The 18,633-nt window shown below is 38.6% G+C and overlaps 1 protein-coding gene across 1 annotated transcript in view; it reads left to right on the top strand.

Annotated features, from left to right (window-relative positions):
* The window catches only part of CSMD3 (CUB and Sushi multiple domains 3), a 1,099,171-nt gene that overhangs the window by 414,057 nt on the left and 666,481 nt on the right, over positions 1-18,633 (top strand). The window contains exons 8-9 of the mRNA XM_026659890.1: positions 9,139-9,216; positions 14,722-14,809. Of these exons, the coding sequence (XP_026515675.1) occupies positions 9,139-9,216; positions 14,722-14,809 (166 nt within the window). The remainder of the gene's footprint in view (positions 1-9,138; positions 9,217-14,721; positions 14,810-18,633) is intronic.

The following is an 18,633-nucleotide window of genomic DNA, read 5'->3' as shown; positions in this document are numbered from 1 at the left end:
ATGATTATTTAACAGTGAGAGTAATTAACCATTGAAACAATTTACCAAGGGTTGTGATGCATTCTCCATCACTGACAATTTTTAAGTCAAGATGGGATGTTTTAAAAGATATGCTCTAGGAATATTGTTGGGAGAGTTCTAAGACCTGTGTTTAAAATGGAGGTCAGATGGGGTGACCACAGTGGTCCCTTCTGGCCTTGGAATCTGTGAATCTGAGAGTTATCATCCCTTTGCAACGAATAGTGACAATAGTTCACGTCTCCTACTGATATTTTTTTCAGGCTGTAAAACGATTCAGACAGACATTGCTGCATCAGTTGACGTGTGGCTCACAGTCAAGATGTTTTCACCAACATTAGGGTCAGAGCTAATTGTTCTATGGCAGCCTCCCAAAACCTATTAGCTGACTGAGCCACTATGAGGGGGCCTAAGTAGCTCCCACACTATTATCTCTCTCAAAATCCTTTAGCCATTAGTGGATTATTATGGTAGAGTTTCTATATATGTTAGACTCCTTCTCCCTTTCCTCTTTAGGAATCATGACGCCCCCTCCCGTAGTGGCGTTACTTCAAAATCTTGATGCAATGAGAAAATATATTTGGGGTGGAAGATCTTGCCCCTAGATCCTCATAAAAAGGGATCACAGCTGCCTCTATGACAGCATCCTCTATATTCCCTTTCCTCCATGGTGGCCTCTCAATTGGTCCTGGGAATTGCTTGGAAAAAGAGGACATGAAGCAAAGAAGCTGGGAGAACAGTTGGTGAGCTGGGAAGGAGGGTGAGGGGCATGCAGATTGCTTCCCCTTCCAATTTGTGATGATTCCTAAGAAAAAGATAATTACAGCCTCAAACTTTGTCTGCCTACAGCCTCCTCAGCAGCAGAGATCTCCCTAAACGGTGTTCTTAGGCAAGCATGGCTAGCAGGAATCCATGGTAGCTGGATTTCAATGAAGCCAAGGTGCTAGAAATAGGTGGTTTGCCAGGGGCACAGAGCTAGTGAGGAGGTACAGAACCTCCCATTTATCTCCCAGCATGTGTTCCATGGCCTAACCTGTGTGCAGCACCTGTAACCCTGGTTTTTTTCCCTCAGGGATGCTAATCACTTAGAAATTAGTTAAAGTAAACAGTGGACCCCACCCTTCTCAGGAGTTTAGTATTATGTATTTACAATACATCATTTAAGGATTTGTTTTTAAAATTTAATCTCCTTCTCCACTGTCTGGGTTGCAGGTTGGTATGACTTGAGATAGGCTTGAGGGAAACAGAGAATGAAAGTAAAAGTGTTTTGAGTTCCGCTTGTATCCATCCTCAGGGAAACAAGTGGCCTGTATCTCCATTGCCTTGCACCTTGTGTAGTTATTTACACCAGGGGAAAACGAGTGTAAAGGGGCATTATCCTAATCTGGTAACATTCTGCACTCACTTTGCACTGCTGTAAATACACATGGTGCAGGGCAACAGAGAACCATGCCCAAACAACTTGTCATTAATTTTTAGACAATTATAGTCTCTCTGCCTTTCTTTGAATATTCCTACTACCACAGTATTGTAGGATCAAACTCTCCCCTTGTTTAGAAATGTATAACTTCTATTGACTTCACCATCTCAATTAAGTCAACATTTATATATATATATATATATATATATAATATTTTAAAGCTGTGGTAAGCTACATTTATAGTAAATGGAAAATGGGGACTCCATTAGATTACTGTGTCCATACCTGCAGTAGTCAAGGTTGCTGTGGAACTTGACAGATTCCAGTTTTCCTTTTATAGTAGATGGACTCAAAGGACAATTTTAAAATAAGGAATACATAATTCTGTCATTTTTCCTGTGATTTTATAAAAAAGATTTTCTTCAGGTCTGGAAAACTAATTTGAAGTGTCACTACTAAATACAAGGTTTGAACAGGATGTTTAGCGTAAGTAGTTAACACTCTGTTCATATCTTGTACTTAGTAGTGACACTACTATTTAGTAGTTAATAGGGCCATTAGACCTGAATACCTACAAAACACACTGTATTGAGATCAGTTGTCTGTATTTGGTATTAGTTTATACAGATACTATACAAGTCATAGTCTTGACTGGGAAACAGGAACACTTAGCTTAAAATACTGGCTCTGACACTGACTCCTTCTGTGGCCTTGGACATGTCACTTTTCCTTCCATCTCATTCCTTATCTGTAAATAGCTATGTGGAGTACGTCACGTAATATGTTGAACTAATGTTATTTGATGTATGGGGCTATGGGGAGCAAAACCAGTGGTTGGACCTGAGAATGTGATTAATATCCAAGGACATCGTAAAGGCCCATTTGATTGCTAGGAGCCACCATGTGAAGGTTTGTTCACATTCCAGCAGTAGGGTGAAGACCATTACAAGGGAGAGTTGAGGATTGCTGGCTAAAAAAGGGGGTTTCTGGGATCTCAATGAAGGTGTAAGGAGTGGATGCTCCAGACACCAGAGACTAGTCTGTAGGAGTCTGAGCTATGGGGTGGGTGGCATTGAGACCAAGTTCAGAGGACGTGGGACCCAGAAGCTTCTGCGAATGAAGTTTGAACTGGGATATCTTCTCAGACTTTCCTTTGTTTTAGCAGGTAAAGAGGGCACTTCCAGATGATTTGTAGATATGTTCATTCAAGTATTTATTTTCCTCTAATAATAAAATCAGAGTTTGTTAACCAAGTCTGGAGCAGATCTGTGGTGACTGAGTTTTGCAGCAGTGGCCTTCAAAGAGAACCTACTGTATTTATCAGCGAGCACCTTGCTCCTGAGGACAGGGTCTTTGGAATAAGGGAACAGAACAAGGTGTGAAACAATATAAAATCTCCAAGTGTGAAGCTTGATGTTGGCAGCAACTACTGGAGCCTGAGATGTAGAAAACATAGGGTAATAACATAGGGTACGTTCTTCACATGGATGTTTTAAAGATTATTTTGATATTGTCCATACAAGGTTTGCAAATACACTAAATATTATTTCATTTTATGTAGAAGTGTGCCAAATCAAAACGCTGAATCTTAATTGCTTTTGGGCAAATTTGGACCTGGATTCAAATTGTGGGGATCATTCTCATCTTTATTATGGTTTTAATGTATGTCATGTTGTCCCAATGAAAAAAAATGAGAACAGTAACCCTTCAGTTGCTGGTTGTAGATGAAGATGCTACAGTAAAAAAGAGTGTATAAAGTTGATGCTATTGCCAGACAAAGCTACCACTTAAAAAAACCATAAAGATTTTTTCCCAAAATTCTCCTTCCTTCCAAGACCATGCAAGCAACAAGCCCAATGTAAGAAATGAATGTTGAGTATGGCCTTCATAAAAATCTAATTACCATATCACGCCCATGTTTCATGACAGTTGACGAAGATATTCATCTACATACAGATTAGCTGGATAAATGACTAACTATTTAATTTAGCAAAAATAGGATAACATTTCTCTGAAACTCTAAAAATAGTAAATATTGCATTAAATATTTTCCCAGTAGTCACACATTACAGAAATATATTTCCCATCCAGTCAGTTGAAATAGCTCTGATGAAACCCATGTTGTGCACAAAGAGGCAAATCCTTCCTCTTCATCCATTGGTGCACCAGGCCCTCTAGAAGGTAAACTGGTGGGGCTCTGTTCCAGGATTTCATGAGGCGCACACACACCCTTTGCAATGTACTTTGCGTATGGAGAAGCCCTATAGAATTTACCGGTAATAGAAAATAATACTCTCTCTAGTTTGTTTGTTTTTAAACAACCCTGCAGATTTTATTAGGGAATTATATTCCTTCTGAAGAATGTTATAAGATGTTTAAAAACATATGGAAAGTATCTTATACTCTTTTCAGTTCTATAGGTATTAATTTATAGACCCTACTGCATTTCCGTAGAATTCTGTTGGTTTTATAATGATAAGATGGAGCCTTGCTATGAAGCTAGAGGGAGGCACTAGGACTGTAGAGCCTATTTCTTCCCTTAGGCTGCATTTGCACAGCATGTCCACATGCAGGCAAGTGGACTCTTCTCCCATTCCCCCATCCAGACAAATTACTCAGTTCAGGAATTGGGGAGATTTCACCTTTAGGTGCTTTGGCTTAGTAGCATGAAAGTTAATTTGTGATAATCAGCTTGAGGTAAGGAGTATACAAAATAAACTTGACATATGAGGTTCATGTTTTATAGTATATTGAGATCTGTATGAACCCTTTAAGAAAATGTGCATTTAGAAACAATAATCTAATAGGATTTGAGGCAGGAAGGATAATTGGGTAGCCTGGTGCTACTGTATTTAAGCACTTGTTGACCTTCTCATGAGAAAGCTTGTGGGTTTATAACTTGGGCTAAAAATGCTTTGAACTGGAACAAGGTACATAAGAGCAGTTTGGGGGTGATTTGTTGACTGAAGGATTTTATGCAAACTCTTTGACCATATTGCCATTTCTGCATGAGATGAGTTGCTTGAATATTATACTTGAAAGGAAGGGAATACAATAATAGGTCCATGATCTCAGTATGCATTTCTCATGAATGTAAATGGGTGTTATGTGGGCAAGCTCCTTCTACTATACCCAACCCAACCCGTTGTTCTTGAGACCACATGCCCTTCTCCCTCTTCTTTGCAGTGAGCAATCTCAGCTCCCACGCCCTTCAGAAAATCACCCCACTTCCTGGGAACGTTGGAAAATGTTGTTTGGGCACTCATCCCCCAGACTATGAGCAGCTCAAGCCATTGGGTACTCAGACAACTTGGGCATGACCAAACGCCATCGTGAGGATAAATACATCTATGTTTGTCAGGATTTCTGATAGAAAGATTATGTGTGCCATACAAAAGGCTATAAAAGGCTATATTATTTTTAATTTATTAAATTCCTGGTCAACACTTCCTCACAATATAACAAGATAATGGCTAAATTCTGAGACTTGCTGGAGTGCAGTGTGTTTTGGTGATGCTCTGTTTTCCCCACTCGTGCATGCCCTGTTGGAGTGGATGGGGAGTCAAGATGTATTTCACTGGTATATACCAACTGAGGATATTCCCCAGGGCCTATTTCCACTAGCATAATGAGACACTGGACAACCAAGAATTGGGTCAATTATGTATAAAGACCTGATCCTGTGAGATACTGTGTGCCTCTGGCAAGGTGAGGTGCTCAACACCTCACAGGATTGGTTGCTAAAGATGTTTTTGTGCACACACTGGTTTGTAATCAGCTCCCTGCCTCCACTATAGTTTCTAGATAGTTTGCAAAGTGATTTGGGGTAAATTTAGTGTGTGTGTGTGTGTGTGTGTGGTCTGTAAACCAGCTTAGAATATATTTTAGTGTATGTGTATATTCAAGCCCAATAGGTTTTATAACTTCTGGTTCACAGTTTGATTGCCCTTGTTAGGACACACAGGAAAATAATCTTTTTGTAAGTAAAAAAAAAAAAAAAAAAAAGTCCCTTTCAAAGTCAAAATGAAATTACTGTCTTGTTCAGGATACAAATATCTGCAGGAGTTCTGTGTGGCTTATCTTCCCAATAGCATGCAAAGGCCTTAGCATGCTGATGCCTGCTCTTGTGAAAATCCCCCCGGGCCAGGAGTTGAACAAAGTGTGCAGGCAAGAAACTCTAATAACCATTTGAAATTTTGCATTAAACCTTTCAAACTCTACCACATTTTCCTCCCCAAAACACTCCTTCCTTTGTTCAAATGTAATCTCAGAGAGAAGCCCTGTAGTTATTGCATAAAGAGTAGATACTGTGTCCTGGTGCTAAAGAAAGGAAAAAGAAGACCCAAACATTTGCCATGCTACTTTCTCCCTTGTGTTTGATAATTTGCAAGGAAATAAAGAAGGGTATATTTCCCCCAAAACCTGAGATTCAAATTCATTGCAGTTGAATTGTTGAATACTCCCATTGTACTGTTTGTGGATGTATGGTGAGAATGGCCATACAGGAAGGTACCCATGCTCTCTTATGTATTTGTGTGGGGGCTCAATGCCAGCTCTGAAGAGGGCAGTTCTGGGAAAAGGCCAGGAGAAGGTGATGGGTAGGCCTCTAGATCCATGTTTATGCAGATACTATGACTTGGAAATCCCATGAACTAGGTGTAGAGGGGCCACACTGCTATTCCAGTTGGAAGTCCTGTACTGGTTTAGGATAAAGTTCATACCTTCATTCCTCCTGGAATTCTTTGCAGAGAGCCCTTTGGATAGAGATTTGTTTTGGAGGCTGCAATGAATTTTTCACGATGTGATTCTAAGAGTTTGTCCATATGAGGCATTTTTGAGAAAAATCACAGTATTGCGGAGCGACAGTACCATCTCAGCAACCATTTTAATCCGTGTGCATTGTTGTATTCTATTTCTAGGGAAAACAATCAGTGTATGAGATCGACATAACAAACTGAATTTTACAGCTTAGCTCTTTGTGTTCTAGACACTTTCCAAACACAGAGAAAAGCATAGTTTCTTACCCCAAAATGTAGAGATATAAATGTCAGTAGGTATTTGATCACTTCCCAAACTGTCATTTCAACTTTTTAAAGTTTCTTGGATACTTTTCCTTCTGAAATTCTTGCACTTTTCATGTATGATTATTTTTAAGTAATTCAGCTACTTTTTTTGTTCATGTCACATTTAAGAATCCCTTTGGATACTATTTCTTCTTGTAAAATAAGTGTAATGGTTGCTTAAAAGTTCCTTTGTCGTCTGTCTCCCATTGTTCATCTGCTTTGCTCAGCTTTCCCTGATATATATTTTTAATCTTTGCCTTGTTCAGACTTCATCTTCAATAGTTCCCTGCAGACAACGTACAACTCCTGCTGCCGTTTGAACTGTAATTATGATGTATCCACTGTTGGAAAATATCCTGGATACAATGCACCCAATCTCCAGATAAACTTTCTTTTTTCGTTTAGTTTAGTTTAGTTAGCACATTTTTGCAGCAGGGTGCACTGTTTACTTGGAGAAAATATCACAGATAGTCATTTGACTATTTCAAAGGAAACCACTCTCTTCGGTGCTTTCATTCTTTCCTCTTTTTTTTCCTTTCCTCCTCTTGACTTTTCTGTTTTGTTTTTCTTTCCTCCTTTCATTTGACATCATCTGCTTCAAATGTGCCTGGAGACAACCATGCTCCCTCAGAACTGATTGGGTATAGCAAAAAAGCCATGCAGCCCCAAGAACTAAGGGCTTTTCCAGAGCTAATTTGGAAAGGAAGGAAGGTCAATCATTGGCCATAATAGACCTCAAAAATCAATGTTTCTGAGAGAGTGGGGGCAATTGAGCAACCAAAATTAGAATAGCTGAGCATATTTTAAGTTCAAGGTGCAAAGCGCTCAATTAAAAACAGTGTACCTGAGTAGTATGCTTCTATTTTTAAAGCCAATGTCATTGTTGGTGGTGTTATAGCCCCGGCTGGATTAGTTTGTACATCATAAAACTATCAAAAACAGAATTTAGATTTTCTACTTAGGAAAGATCTAAGCATGAGTTATCATAGAAAATAAACTTGTATTTAATAGATAAAGGCTGGACCTTCCATGTTAGACTTAGGGTCACAAATGAGGCAAAAATTGAAAGTAGGTAGTTGGAACTGCTGTGAAGCTGCTTTTAAAAAACAAAAACAAAAAAAAAACCTTGTAGGCTATTTGGGCATCCACAAATAAACCTTTCCAAATATCCGTATATGTTTTAGAGTTGCAGAAGGATTCCTGCTAAAATATTCAAGGTTTTAAGATCTATTTTAGCATGTTTTTTGAATTATAAGATTGTGAATTTTTTAGTTGTCACTTTAGTAAGTGAGACATGAGAACAACCAACATTGTGATGCATATTGTTTTGGTTGTGTTCTGTTGTAGAGTATCTGCTGGGAGAGTAGTAATATGGGCCCCATCCTGCCATTAGTTCTTTGTGTCTATGGCAGGGATCAGCAACCTTTGGCACGTGACCCTTCAGGGAAATCTGCTGATGGGACGGTTTGTTTACCTGCAGTGTCCACAGGTTCAGCCGATCACAGCTCCCACTGGCCGTGGTTCACCATTCCAGGCCGATGGGGGCTGCGGGAAGCGACATGGGCCAAGGGATGTGCTAGCCGCTGCTTCCCGCAGCCCCCATTGGCCTGGAACGGCGAACTGTGGCCAGTGGGAGCTGCGATCGGCCAAACCTGTGGATGCTGCACGTAAACAAACCACCCCGGCCTGCCAGCGGATTTCCCTGACAGGCCACGTGCCAAAGGTTGCCGATCCCTAGTCTATGGGATACCTATTGACTTCAGAATTGGGGCTATGATTTGGACGTGAATATGCTTTTAGGTATAATGTGATTAACACATGTTTAAAAAAAAGATGCTCTGTCAGTGAAGAAGTATAATCAAATGATGAGCATTACACAAATAGACTGTTATTGCAGAAATTTCAGATAATTTATAGATTCCAAGGACAGAAGGGGCCTCTGCAATCATCTATATTCCTGTACAACAAAACTTCCCCAAAATAATCCCTAGTCAATATCTTTTAGAAAACATCCAGTCTTAATTTAAAAGTTCCCAATAATGGAGAATCCACCACGGCCCTTGGTAAATTATTCCAGTGGTTAACTACCCTCACTGTGAAACATTTACACCTTATTTATAGGGCATCTCCAGAATAGCACACAGCATTTTATACAATTTATTAGCAGATACCATTGCAGAGTTCTTGAAAATTTCAGAGGAAAAAAAATGTTAGTACCAACTATAAGGAAAATACCTGTTTCAAATCACTCATTCAGTCATTAATTTACCAGGTTCCATAATTGTGTGGCAAAGTTTTACAAAACCACTTATGATGCATGGAAACTATTATCTTTAGCTTTCATTTTTGTTTTGCATCAGAGGCACTGTGCATACACTGGAGGGAAAAAAGTAACATATGTAAATGTTATTCATTTCCTGTACCTTATACACAATCTGATCTGAGTACTTTTCTTTTGTGTAAAAGGCTTTTTTGTTTTACTTTGTTTTTTTCTATTATGGGTAAATAATGCTGGCTTATTAGAAAGCAGTTACTCTAACTTGCATACTTCCAAGATAACAAATTGAATAATCAATTGAAATGAAATCTTGTAGACTGTATTACCTGATACATGTTTTTGTTTGTTTTCTTAACTAGTGAAAAAGGCCATAGATTTTAAATCTAGAGGATTTAAATTGTTTCCAGGGAAAGACAACAGCAACAAGTTTTCTATCTGTGAGTGTACTCCTTTTTGTTACTTTTTTCTAGTGCAAGAGTGAAGTTTGTGCTGTCTGTGTTGTTTGTGTGTGTTTTCAAAAATGTTTATATATTTCCAATAATATAACTGCCTTAAATATCTTTCTACAATCTGCATGGTCAATTTTAAAGTGTGGTTTTACTCTGAAGGGAAGCTCTCTATAAATCATGGGTGCCTGTTTATTGTGTCTCAATGATTTCAAATCAAATTTGATGAGTATGCAAATAAAAATATCCCCTCTTTCCCTTAACTACCAGTCTTGCAAAACTCAGTTACAACAGTGCAACAAGATATTTTCTTCAAATGATATTCTCAGTGTCATTCCAACAGTCTCTTTGCCTTCAGATGGCTCAGCTCAGATTAGAACTTGGTAAACCGTCCTAGCAAATAGGTTGAGTGTGCTCAGCACCTTGCAGTATCAAGCCCTTAATGATACTTCATGATACTTCATGTTAGCTGTGTTGAATCTGCAAGGCTAACAAGATTGAAAGTAGTAAGAACTTACTTCAAATAACTAGAGTAAGCAGATATGCCTCTGAATATATCAAGGAGAAGATCTGCTGAGAAAAGATGGCATTTTTACAGAGTAGAACCACATTTAAAATATTTAAATAATTGGTTAAATCAAATATGGGGTAAATGCATACCATGTGTCCACATTTCATTATTATTCATGGCGGGGGGAAAAGACTTATTGAATTTGCGTGCTTTTGCATGCACCCTAGGCAGGATATATTTGCGCTGATAATATTTGCCTGAGATATCAGTCTTGAGGTCAGTTTCCAGGATTTATCATGACAGTGACTTTCCCAAAGAAAATGCATTTCAATGGAATTTCAGCTTGTAGTTTTTAAATTGTCAGCATGCGAGTCATGCATTTTTAGATAAAGGTTTCCTAAAGTGGCAAGCCCCTATAGCTTTTACGAAGTAAAAGTAATAAAATAGCCACACTTCAATTCAGTTTATCATAGCAGTTTACAGTATTGCCAGATTTAATTTATCTGTAAAGAGTATCACCTAAACAACTCTGGAAGCTTCTACTTTTGTATCTCAAAAATGTGTTAAGATGCTTTAAAAAAAATAAAAATCCATGTTATTTTCACACTGTTGGCTCAAGGGAGAGTACGGTGGTTGTAAGACATGAAATACAGTAAAATAGATACAAGCCTATTTGAAAATATATAAAACTGTAAAATGTAAATATATGTAAACAATAGAGATTGATAATAGAATGGTTGACACAAAGATTGATTTATATCATCACAATCACTTTCTTATTATACCAAATACAAATTTTCCATATTTATTCCATTTCCACTAATTTATTAGCTTTGCCATATATTACTTGATCACATTTATTTCAAGACCAACTTTAAGATATCTAGATGTAGCTTTTAATGCATTAGTGGCTAGCAACTTCAAGCTATGATAGTGTGTTTAGTGCCAAATCTTTATATCAGTGAAGTTTTACATAGCTGATATTTTGTGGATATTCCATATAAAATTTAAGTATGTAGTATTGTGGTTTGTCAGGGAGTCAGAGATGGACAACACAAATGAGCAGCTAGCCCCTACAAACAATTGATAAACATTTTGGTTGATTTAAAACTCGGTCAGACAGATTCAAAGTTTTTAGAAGAGATGTTCAATTTTATCGTTCTGTTTAATTCTGTGTTCATTTAGGCTGTTTTGTAAATGTATAAAAAGACAATATTTCAATAAAAATACATTGTGCCAATGATTGTTGGAGAGAATTCTCAATGGAACCTCAATGGGAGCACTGTATGCAGAACAATGAAAGAACAGAGTCTTTTAAAATGAATGATGTCCCTCTACTGTCTAACGGTTCAACAGAGAAGATTATGTATATATCTGTTTTTTGTAATAATATCAATAAATAGCTACCTTAAATTACTGTCTTGGATTATCTAAGCCTCAGGAAACTATTGTCCTGAGACAGTTTTCATGTTTGTTCTCTCTGTCTTACTTCTGCTGAATACACACCATAAACACAACAAAATAGAAAACATGTATATGATTTTTTTCACCTACAAAGAATTTTACAGTTTTAACCCCTGAACATGCAAACACTCATTCAATGCTTACCTTAAGGCACCTGAAACCATTAGGATTCCTCATGTGAGACGACATTAAGTATGTGCATGAGTGTTTGCATGAGCGAGGCCATATACCCTTGTGATATATATAAGCATCATCCTGACTCTACAAATGGTCAGACTAAGGCCCAAAGTCATAAGGGGATTGGTGTGAGAGTCTGAATTACACCTCAGCAATATCTGGCTCCCAGTCCCATGCTCAGACCATGAAGGAATGCCTCACTCGTGATACGCCATTGTTTACAATAAAATGCCCATTAACAGTTGTCACAGGACTGTATGGGATAATGGGAAAAGTGGGAAACTGTAAAGTAGTTATATTTTTATAAATAAAAAAAGTCAAGTTTTATGTGTGGTCGCATTCTACACCAACAGTACAAAGGCTCCAAACTCAGTAGACCATCCATGTTTGGCCAAGCATGTTTAGGGATGAACATGAATAGGGATGGAATTTAAGCATGTGCTTAAAACACTTTGCTGTATTGGGGCCAAAATTAGAGTTGTCAGTTTAATGAATTCTAACTATAACTTTTTTTGTTGTTGTTCTGAAGTTCTAAATGGTGTGTGTGTGTGTGTGTGTGTGTGTGTGATTTTAATTTTTGTTGGATTGATATTTTTCCCTTAGTACAGTCTTTCAGAATTTTCTGAATGAATATAAAATACACCCACGTATCATGTTAAGTTCTAGTTCATTGTATTTCATTAAGAAGGCAGCAGTTTAGGGATGATGACATAAAGCAGCACACACTTTCTCAGGCTTGTTATTTTAGCTGAAATGTGTAGAATCCAATTGTTTTCATGCTGTTAAATCAGTACAGAATCTGCTCTTTTCATGTAAACTTCCACAGTATTACCATTTTTGAGAATTACGCAGAGTACAAGAATAAAAAATTCTGTTTCAAATACTGAAAGATGAAATACAATAAAATAGGAAGTCCTGTTTAAAGCTGGATTTTTGTCCTGTTCATTTAGTCATAGTAAAGTAAAATCTTGTATCTACATATGCATATAGTACAATAATGTTAAAAGTCCCCTAAATATTGTATAATCCAATCAAATTCTGGGATGTCATATCGGTTATTTCCTGAGAACTATTGCCTGGGGCCAGCGCCAATAAAAGCTTCTGGCCACAATTTTAATAAACTTTTAACCACAGAAAATCTTGACTGAAGGCCACTCCTACCCCACCCACAAACATAATCTCATTTTAGAATTCCTCCTAAGTAGACAGTCAATGTCACCTAAGAATTCCTCTGCCTGTGCACAGTGGTAATGTTCCATTCTATGTGGACTAGCCACTAACTGCCTCTTTAATTTCCAGGCCCTGCCTTGGACTTTGGGACCATACAAGACACACAAAGTACTCCAACATGGATTCCCATCTAAATTTCTAAATAACAAGTTCTTCCTGGACTGTCCATATGGACTCCAATCGATGGCAGAACCATAACTGCCAAACACATGGATCCTTCAATGTTTGCTTTCTCTGGGTGACACACTTTCAGCCTACCCACGAGCCTCATTAAGTTCCTCAGAGTAAAGTGAGAAAAACTTCTGATTCTTCAGCTAATGTGCTGCTAATGGAAAACTCCTTTCCAGTCACAAAAGTGGAAATCCAGCTAGCCCTGTGTATTCCAAAGTGGATGAACAGGCACTTACCTTTGCTTGCTGCCAATATCAGACCATCCATGCTGTAGCTCTTTCAGGACAGAGAGACTGAATAGTATGGCCAGAGCCAGCAAAGGCTGAGGTGAGGGTCCATTGGTTGAAAAGGGCCCCAACTACTGAAGAAAAAGTAAATAATGATCACTTGCTCCCCATCCTTTCACCTTTGTTGTATGGTCCTGACCTCACCTATCACTATTGAGTTAATTTTACCACCTTTTGTGAGTATAAGTACCCCATGTTCAAGGCAAGGGAGAGTCCCTCAAACACTCCTATGGCAATTCCTCACATGGGGCCATGGGAAAAGATAGGTGGCGAATACCCTATTTCAGTGTACCTTAGTATCGGCCTGTGTCAAACTGTTATTCCTGCAGAGGTAGACTCTGACAGTTTAGACATGTAATTAATTAGAAACAAGTGTTCTCTCTCTCTCTCATAAAATCAATTTTAAAAAATTGTGTGAATAAGTCATTTCTGATTAGCTTAATTATATATATAAGCCCTTTCTCCCAAAGGAGTTTTATTTTGTTATGTTGAAAGCTGTCACCCTGCTATGCCAAAGCCCATTGACTTAACTCGTCAGAAACAAAGGCAGGTTAAATATCTTTTCCTCTTAACATAAATGCCTTGGCTTCACATCACTTAGTTTTGAAAACATTAAAAATAGTTTCATCTTAAGCCTAAACATTCCTCAGGTAGCAGCTGACCCAGCCTCCTGTGATATGGATTTATTTCCTGATCATCAACTCTTAATTCAGTGCACAACTAGGACAAACAGAACTAAACTGGGGTAGAGGTATTTTTTGGAATTGAAACTCTTGCAAACTGTAAATGTTTCATTTTTTTTATAGTAGAATAAACATGGTGTGTAAAATATGACAAAACTAGACAGTGCAAACTATTGAAAAAATACACTAATTTGGGTATCAATTCTAGATTCTTCATATGTGCATAGCTTCCACTAAAATAAAAGGTTGTGTGTGTAAAAGGCACCGGATCAGTTCTTAATCTTTTTTTATAAGAAGAGATGAATCCAAGATAAAAATTTAAAATCCACATAAAGATTTCAAACCCCCATGGTTTGGGAATATCCAGCTCTGAGGATTTGGTTTGGTTCATTTTAAGAAATTTGTGAAAGTCAAACCTGGTTCAGATCTTGAAGCTTCCCCCATGCCTCCAAATTCTGGGATATTTGGATTCACACCAGTAATTAAGGCCTATCTGACCCAACTCCACTGAAGTTTTGTCATTGACACAAGGCAAGCAGGTCAGACACTAGGGGAGAAGGCAAGAGCGACATTACTGAACTATGGTCAGAGGAAAATTTCCCACATGTTCCAGTAAATGTTAATGAAGAGTTCATTAACTTTAAATATTATTTTTTGTAAAGAAATAAAAGTAATATGTATATGGATTCAGTGATGAGCAAATAAACAGAGCTATTTGGTACTTTTTCTATTTATCATAAGACTTCTAGAATTTGCTGTATACAAATATAAAACATACTTTAAAAGTCGCACTTATCATTGAAAGAAAATAAATGTATTGAAACTGGAGATTGTGATCTACCCCAAAATCTAGTAACTGTTTGGTGTTTTTGAAGTAGCAACATTGTAGCTAAAGTAAGTTTTTCAAACTATTAATTGTACAAAACTTCATATTTCTCAGTTTCCTAAAAGTGTGTTTTCTTTTCTTTTACAGTAAATGAAGGAGGTATTAAACAGGCATCCAATTTGTGTCCAGATCCTGGAGAGCCAGAAAATGGAAAACGACTAGGCTCAGATTTTAGGTAAAATGTTAACCCTACCATTGTATCATTTCTATAATACATACATTGTTGAAAAAAAACATTAAAATATATATATATTTTAAAAGTATACCAAGACCACTGGCCAACCTTCGGGGAATTCTATTTAAAATGAGATGGCAAAATATAGTCCAATATTTATATTTTAGTATTAAGGGTAAAGCTGTCTGTAATATACTGGGAAGTGGTACAAATAGCTGGGGATTTTCAAGGAATTTAATTGAGGAGAGTTATTTAAAATAGTTCTTACTTAAATACTCAGCTACCTTACTCCTACAAATATAGGGGTTATATGTAGAAATGGAGGCTTTTGTGGGACACTTAAGATGAGGACGTGTGTAAAGAAGATAGTGTGAGGGAAAGGGGAGGAAAACAGGTATCTTCGGGCTAGTCAAAGTGGTTTCCACTGGCTGACAAATTTCAGGCTCATTCAAAATACCATTTTAATGGTCATCAGGCAGGGTCAGGACTAGGCAAGCATGTGCTGGTGAGGCGAGAGGCAGGCTGCAGTGGTGATAGCTCTCTCAACTCAGTGTAGAAGCAGCTTGCCCACATCTCTTGCATTCTAGAGCAGTTGTCAGTGTTAGAGTTTCTCCAGGCTACCGGTATACGTCCCCATGTGCACCTACAAGAAGGAAATCCCCCTGTTAGCAGCTGTTGCAGTCCTGTCAATAATGGAGATAGCTGATAATTTTAACAACTGAAACAAGATGTAATGTTTTGGGGGTTGTTGTGAAACATTTTTTTTCCTGTCTCCCTCCCTCCCTGATATATAATTAATTTTCTCTCCTTAAGTATCACACAACTATGCACTGGAGCAATCTAAGCATCTTAAGGAGGACTAGTGAGAGGATTTGGGGCACACATCAAACTTTACTAACTTGTTTTATTTAAAAACTGTTTGCATATTCCTTTACACTGTGATAGCTGCCTCCTACAGCACTGGAGCTGAGCTGCATACTCCTTTCAGTCTTGGCAATTAACATATACTGGGGTTAGCCATGAAAATTGATGCAATTTTGAGGGGAAATAAAAGAGAGGGGGTACTAGAGACTTAGGGTGGGATTTTCAAAAGTGCCTAAGTGAGTTAGATGCCAAAGTCCGATTTAAATTCAATGGGACTTAAGTGCCTAATTAAATTAGATGCTTTTGAAAATCTCACCTTTAGTTTTCATTAAAAAAAATGAGAGAGACCTCAAAGGCCATCTCTTTTACAGGGCGCTCACAGACTTCACGATAAGTCTCTGCAGCTCATCATTGGAAGTAAGCTAACAGTCAAAACATAAAAGCCAAGCAAACCAAAATATCTCCAACTTATTTCCAACTCCCATTTCTGTGAGTCCCACAGCGTTCTATCTTCTCTGCAATTTTTTCAAATTATGAACCCATCAGAGCAGGAACCAGCTCTATTTCCTGTGTTGCATAAGACCAAGCACGTTGTTGGTACTTAAGACATCATTAATAATAATAATACTTCATAATAAGTAGTGCATCTATAGTGAATTAGCTGGTAATATCAAGCCAGATGTCAGAAGCAGGTGAGCAGGCTCTCCTGAACCCCTTGGGTACACTGGGTCTGCTATGGGAAGACTGTGGCAATACTCAGCCCTTTTGAAAATGTAATTAGCAGAGGAAGGTAATGGCAGATTGCAAGCAATGCAGATTGTTACATCAACTGTGGTGACAATGGAGGCAGGCAGAGCTCACTCTCCTTATTCCCTGGGATACAGATATTCAACTGATGAGTCTGATGCAGTGCCAAGGCAGCATTTGTTCTTCAAAGGCTGAAGCCACGGAGCTTGTATATGCACACTGGGGACACAGGGAAGCAGTCAAGTCTAGTTAAAAATAATATTTTGGGAAAAATCCTTCCTGGTGTAACAAGTGATATCTGAGATTCTTGAATAGGAAGGGATTTTAAAAACAAGTTCACTCTTAATTAATTCTGCTTCCCCCCCCCCAAGCTGAGAAATGAACACAGGCTAGTCAGTTTATTGCATTTATCCATGCATCTCATGGGATCATTCTCCCTGCAGGCCCCTGTCTGCCTGCCCTGCATCACAGCAGAATTATCACGTAATCAGCTAACCTATGGACAAGCAGTAGGCATATGCCTGCAGTTGCTCATCCTACCACTGGTCTGCTGTGGCACCTGATGAGCAGGCAGCTAAGCGGTCTCTCCTCCTCTTGTCATACCACTCTTCCTGATGGATACCACCAGGAAGGAACAGCCGGGTAAAGGAGGAGGAGGCGGTGGTGGTGGTAGGTAATTGAACCAACAGCAGTACAAGGTGAGGAACTAGCCTCCCTCATTCCCTATCCAGCTCCACCAGATTCCCCTCAGCTACTCCAAGTCATCACAACAGCTGACCCAGGCATCTTCAACTGATTCCCCCCCAACTCTCTCTGTCAATAAGGCCCCTTGAAGTCTGGGTGTTGGGCTGCATGTGATGATTGTGTTGGCTGCTTCTAGTGATTGGAGCATGGTGGTGGGATAAGGAGCCAGTGTGCCTGTCCTTCCCACCTCTCACTGCTCTATGCCTTGCACATTGCTGTAGCAACCTGCATAGAGCTTGGAGAGATTTCAGATTTCAGGAAGGAAGAATTTTCAGGAGTTTCCAGGAAATCAGTCTCTTTGCACATGGCTGGAATGCTAGCTGCAAGCATAGAACCTCTGTAAATAGTTCTTTTAATAAGGAGCCAGTTTAATTTTAGAAACATGGAGTCCTCTCTCAAGACAAGGTTCAGGGAATACTGTGGTGGTAGTCAGCCTACAGAGATGCACAGCGAGGAAGAGAGTATGAGTGAAAGGAAAACAAGCAGCAGCTAGAAATAAAGCAATCAAGCAGCATGGAGGAACTCAAGCCACCAGAAAAGCTTGATTTCCAGATAAAATATATATATATATATATATTACGCAAGCATAGGAGCAGTGGAAACAATAATTGAGTTTATATATATGCATCTCATGGTGTGTGTGTGTATATATATATATATAGAGAGAGAGAGAGAGAGAGCTGGCTATGGGGATAAAGATGAGAAAATTATGGTAAAAATAAAAATATATTTTTTTTACAACTATCTCATTGGAGGGGGGGGAAAGGACAAGTAGTGAGTGAGACACTGTTACCAGAAATAATACCCCAAACACAGGAAGTACTGATAAAGGTGTTGGATGAGTACTGTGACCCCAATGGAATGAAATTGTAGCGAGATACTGTTTTGTTTTTTTTTACCCAAAACCAAGATGCAGAAGAAGAAATAGATACTTACTTTACAGAGCTGAAAATTGTGGCCTCCACATGTAACTCTGGAAACATTAAAAGTTCCATAAGCAGAGACAGGATAATTTGTAGGAAATGGGTTTCCAGTTTATGGAAGAGATTGCTGAGAGAAACAGATGTAACCCTAGAGAAATGCTTCTAGCAAGGGCAGCTGAACCGTCCAGGGAAATAATCAAAAACAATAGCCTCTAGTGCAGAACATGTACACAGGCTCAAGCTAAAGAAACCCAAAAAGCAGGACAGAGACTAACTGAGGATGCAGTCATCATGGTCTAGCATATATACAAGGCAACATGAAAGGCAGAAAAGGAAAATACCTATGGGAAATGGTGCAAGGGGTGTGGGAAATAGAGCTGCTTTATGTCCCCCTGCCACAGCTACCCTAGGAAGGAGGGGGAAAAAACAGCAGTACATGCAGAAATTCAGGACGCTGAGATTTTCAATGAAGAGAAGGATAACTGCAATGTGACATTAGCAGATTTAAAAGACGCTCAATGTACACACACTGCGGAAGAAGGCTGC

This window comes from Terrapene carolina, unplaced genomic scaffold (assembly GCF_002925995.2).
Source record: "Terrapene carolina triunguis isolate 2854851 unplaced genomic scaffold, T_m_triunguis-2.0 Scaffold58, whole genome shotgun sequence".
Taxonomy (NCBI): Eukaryota; Metazoa; Chordata; order Testudines; family Emydidae; genus Terrapene; species Terrapene triunguis.
Note: the sequence above shows the minus strand (reverse complement) of the source record. Positions and strands in the feature narration are given on the sequence as shown.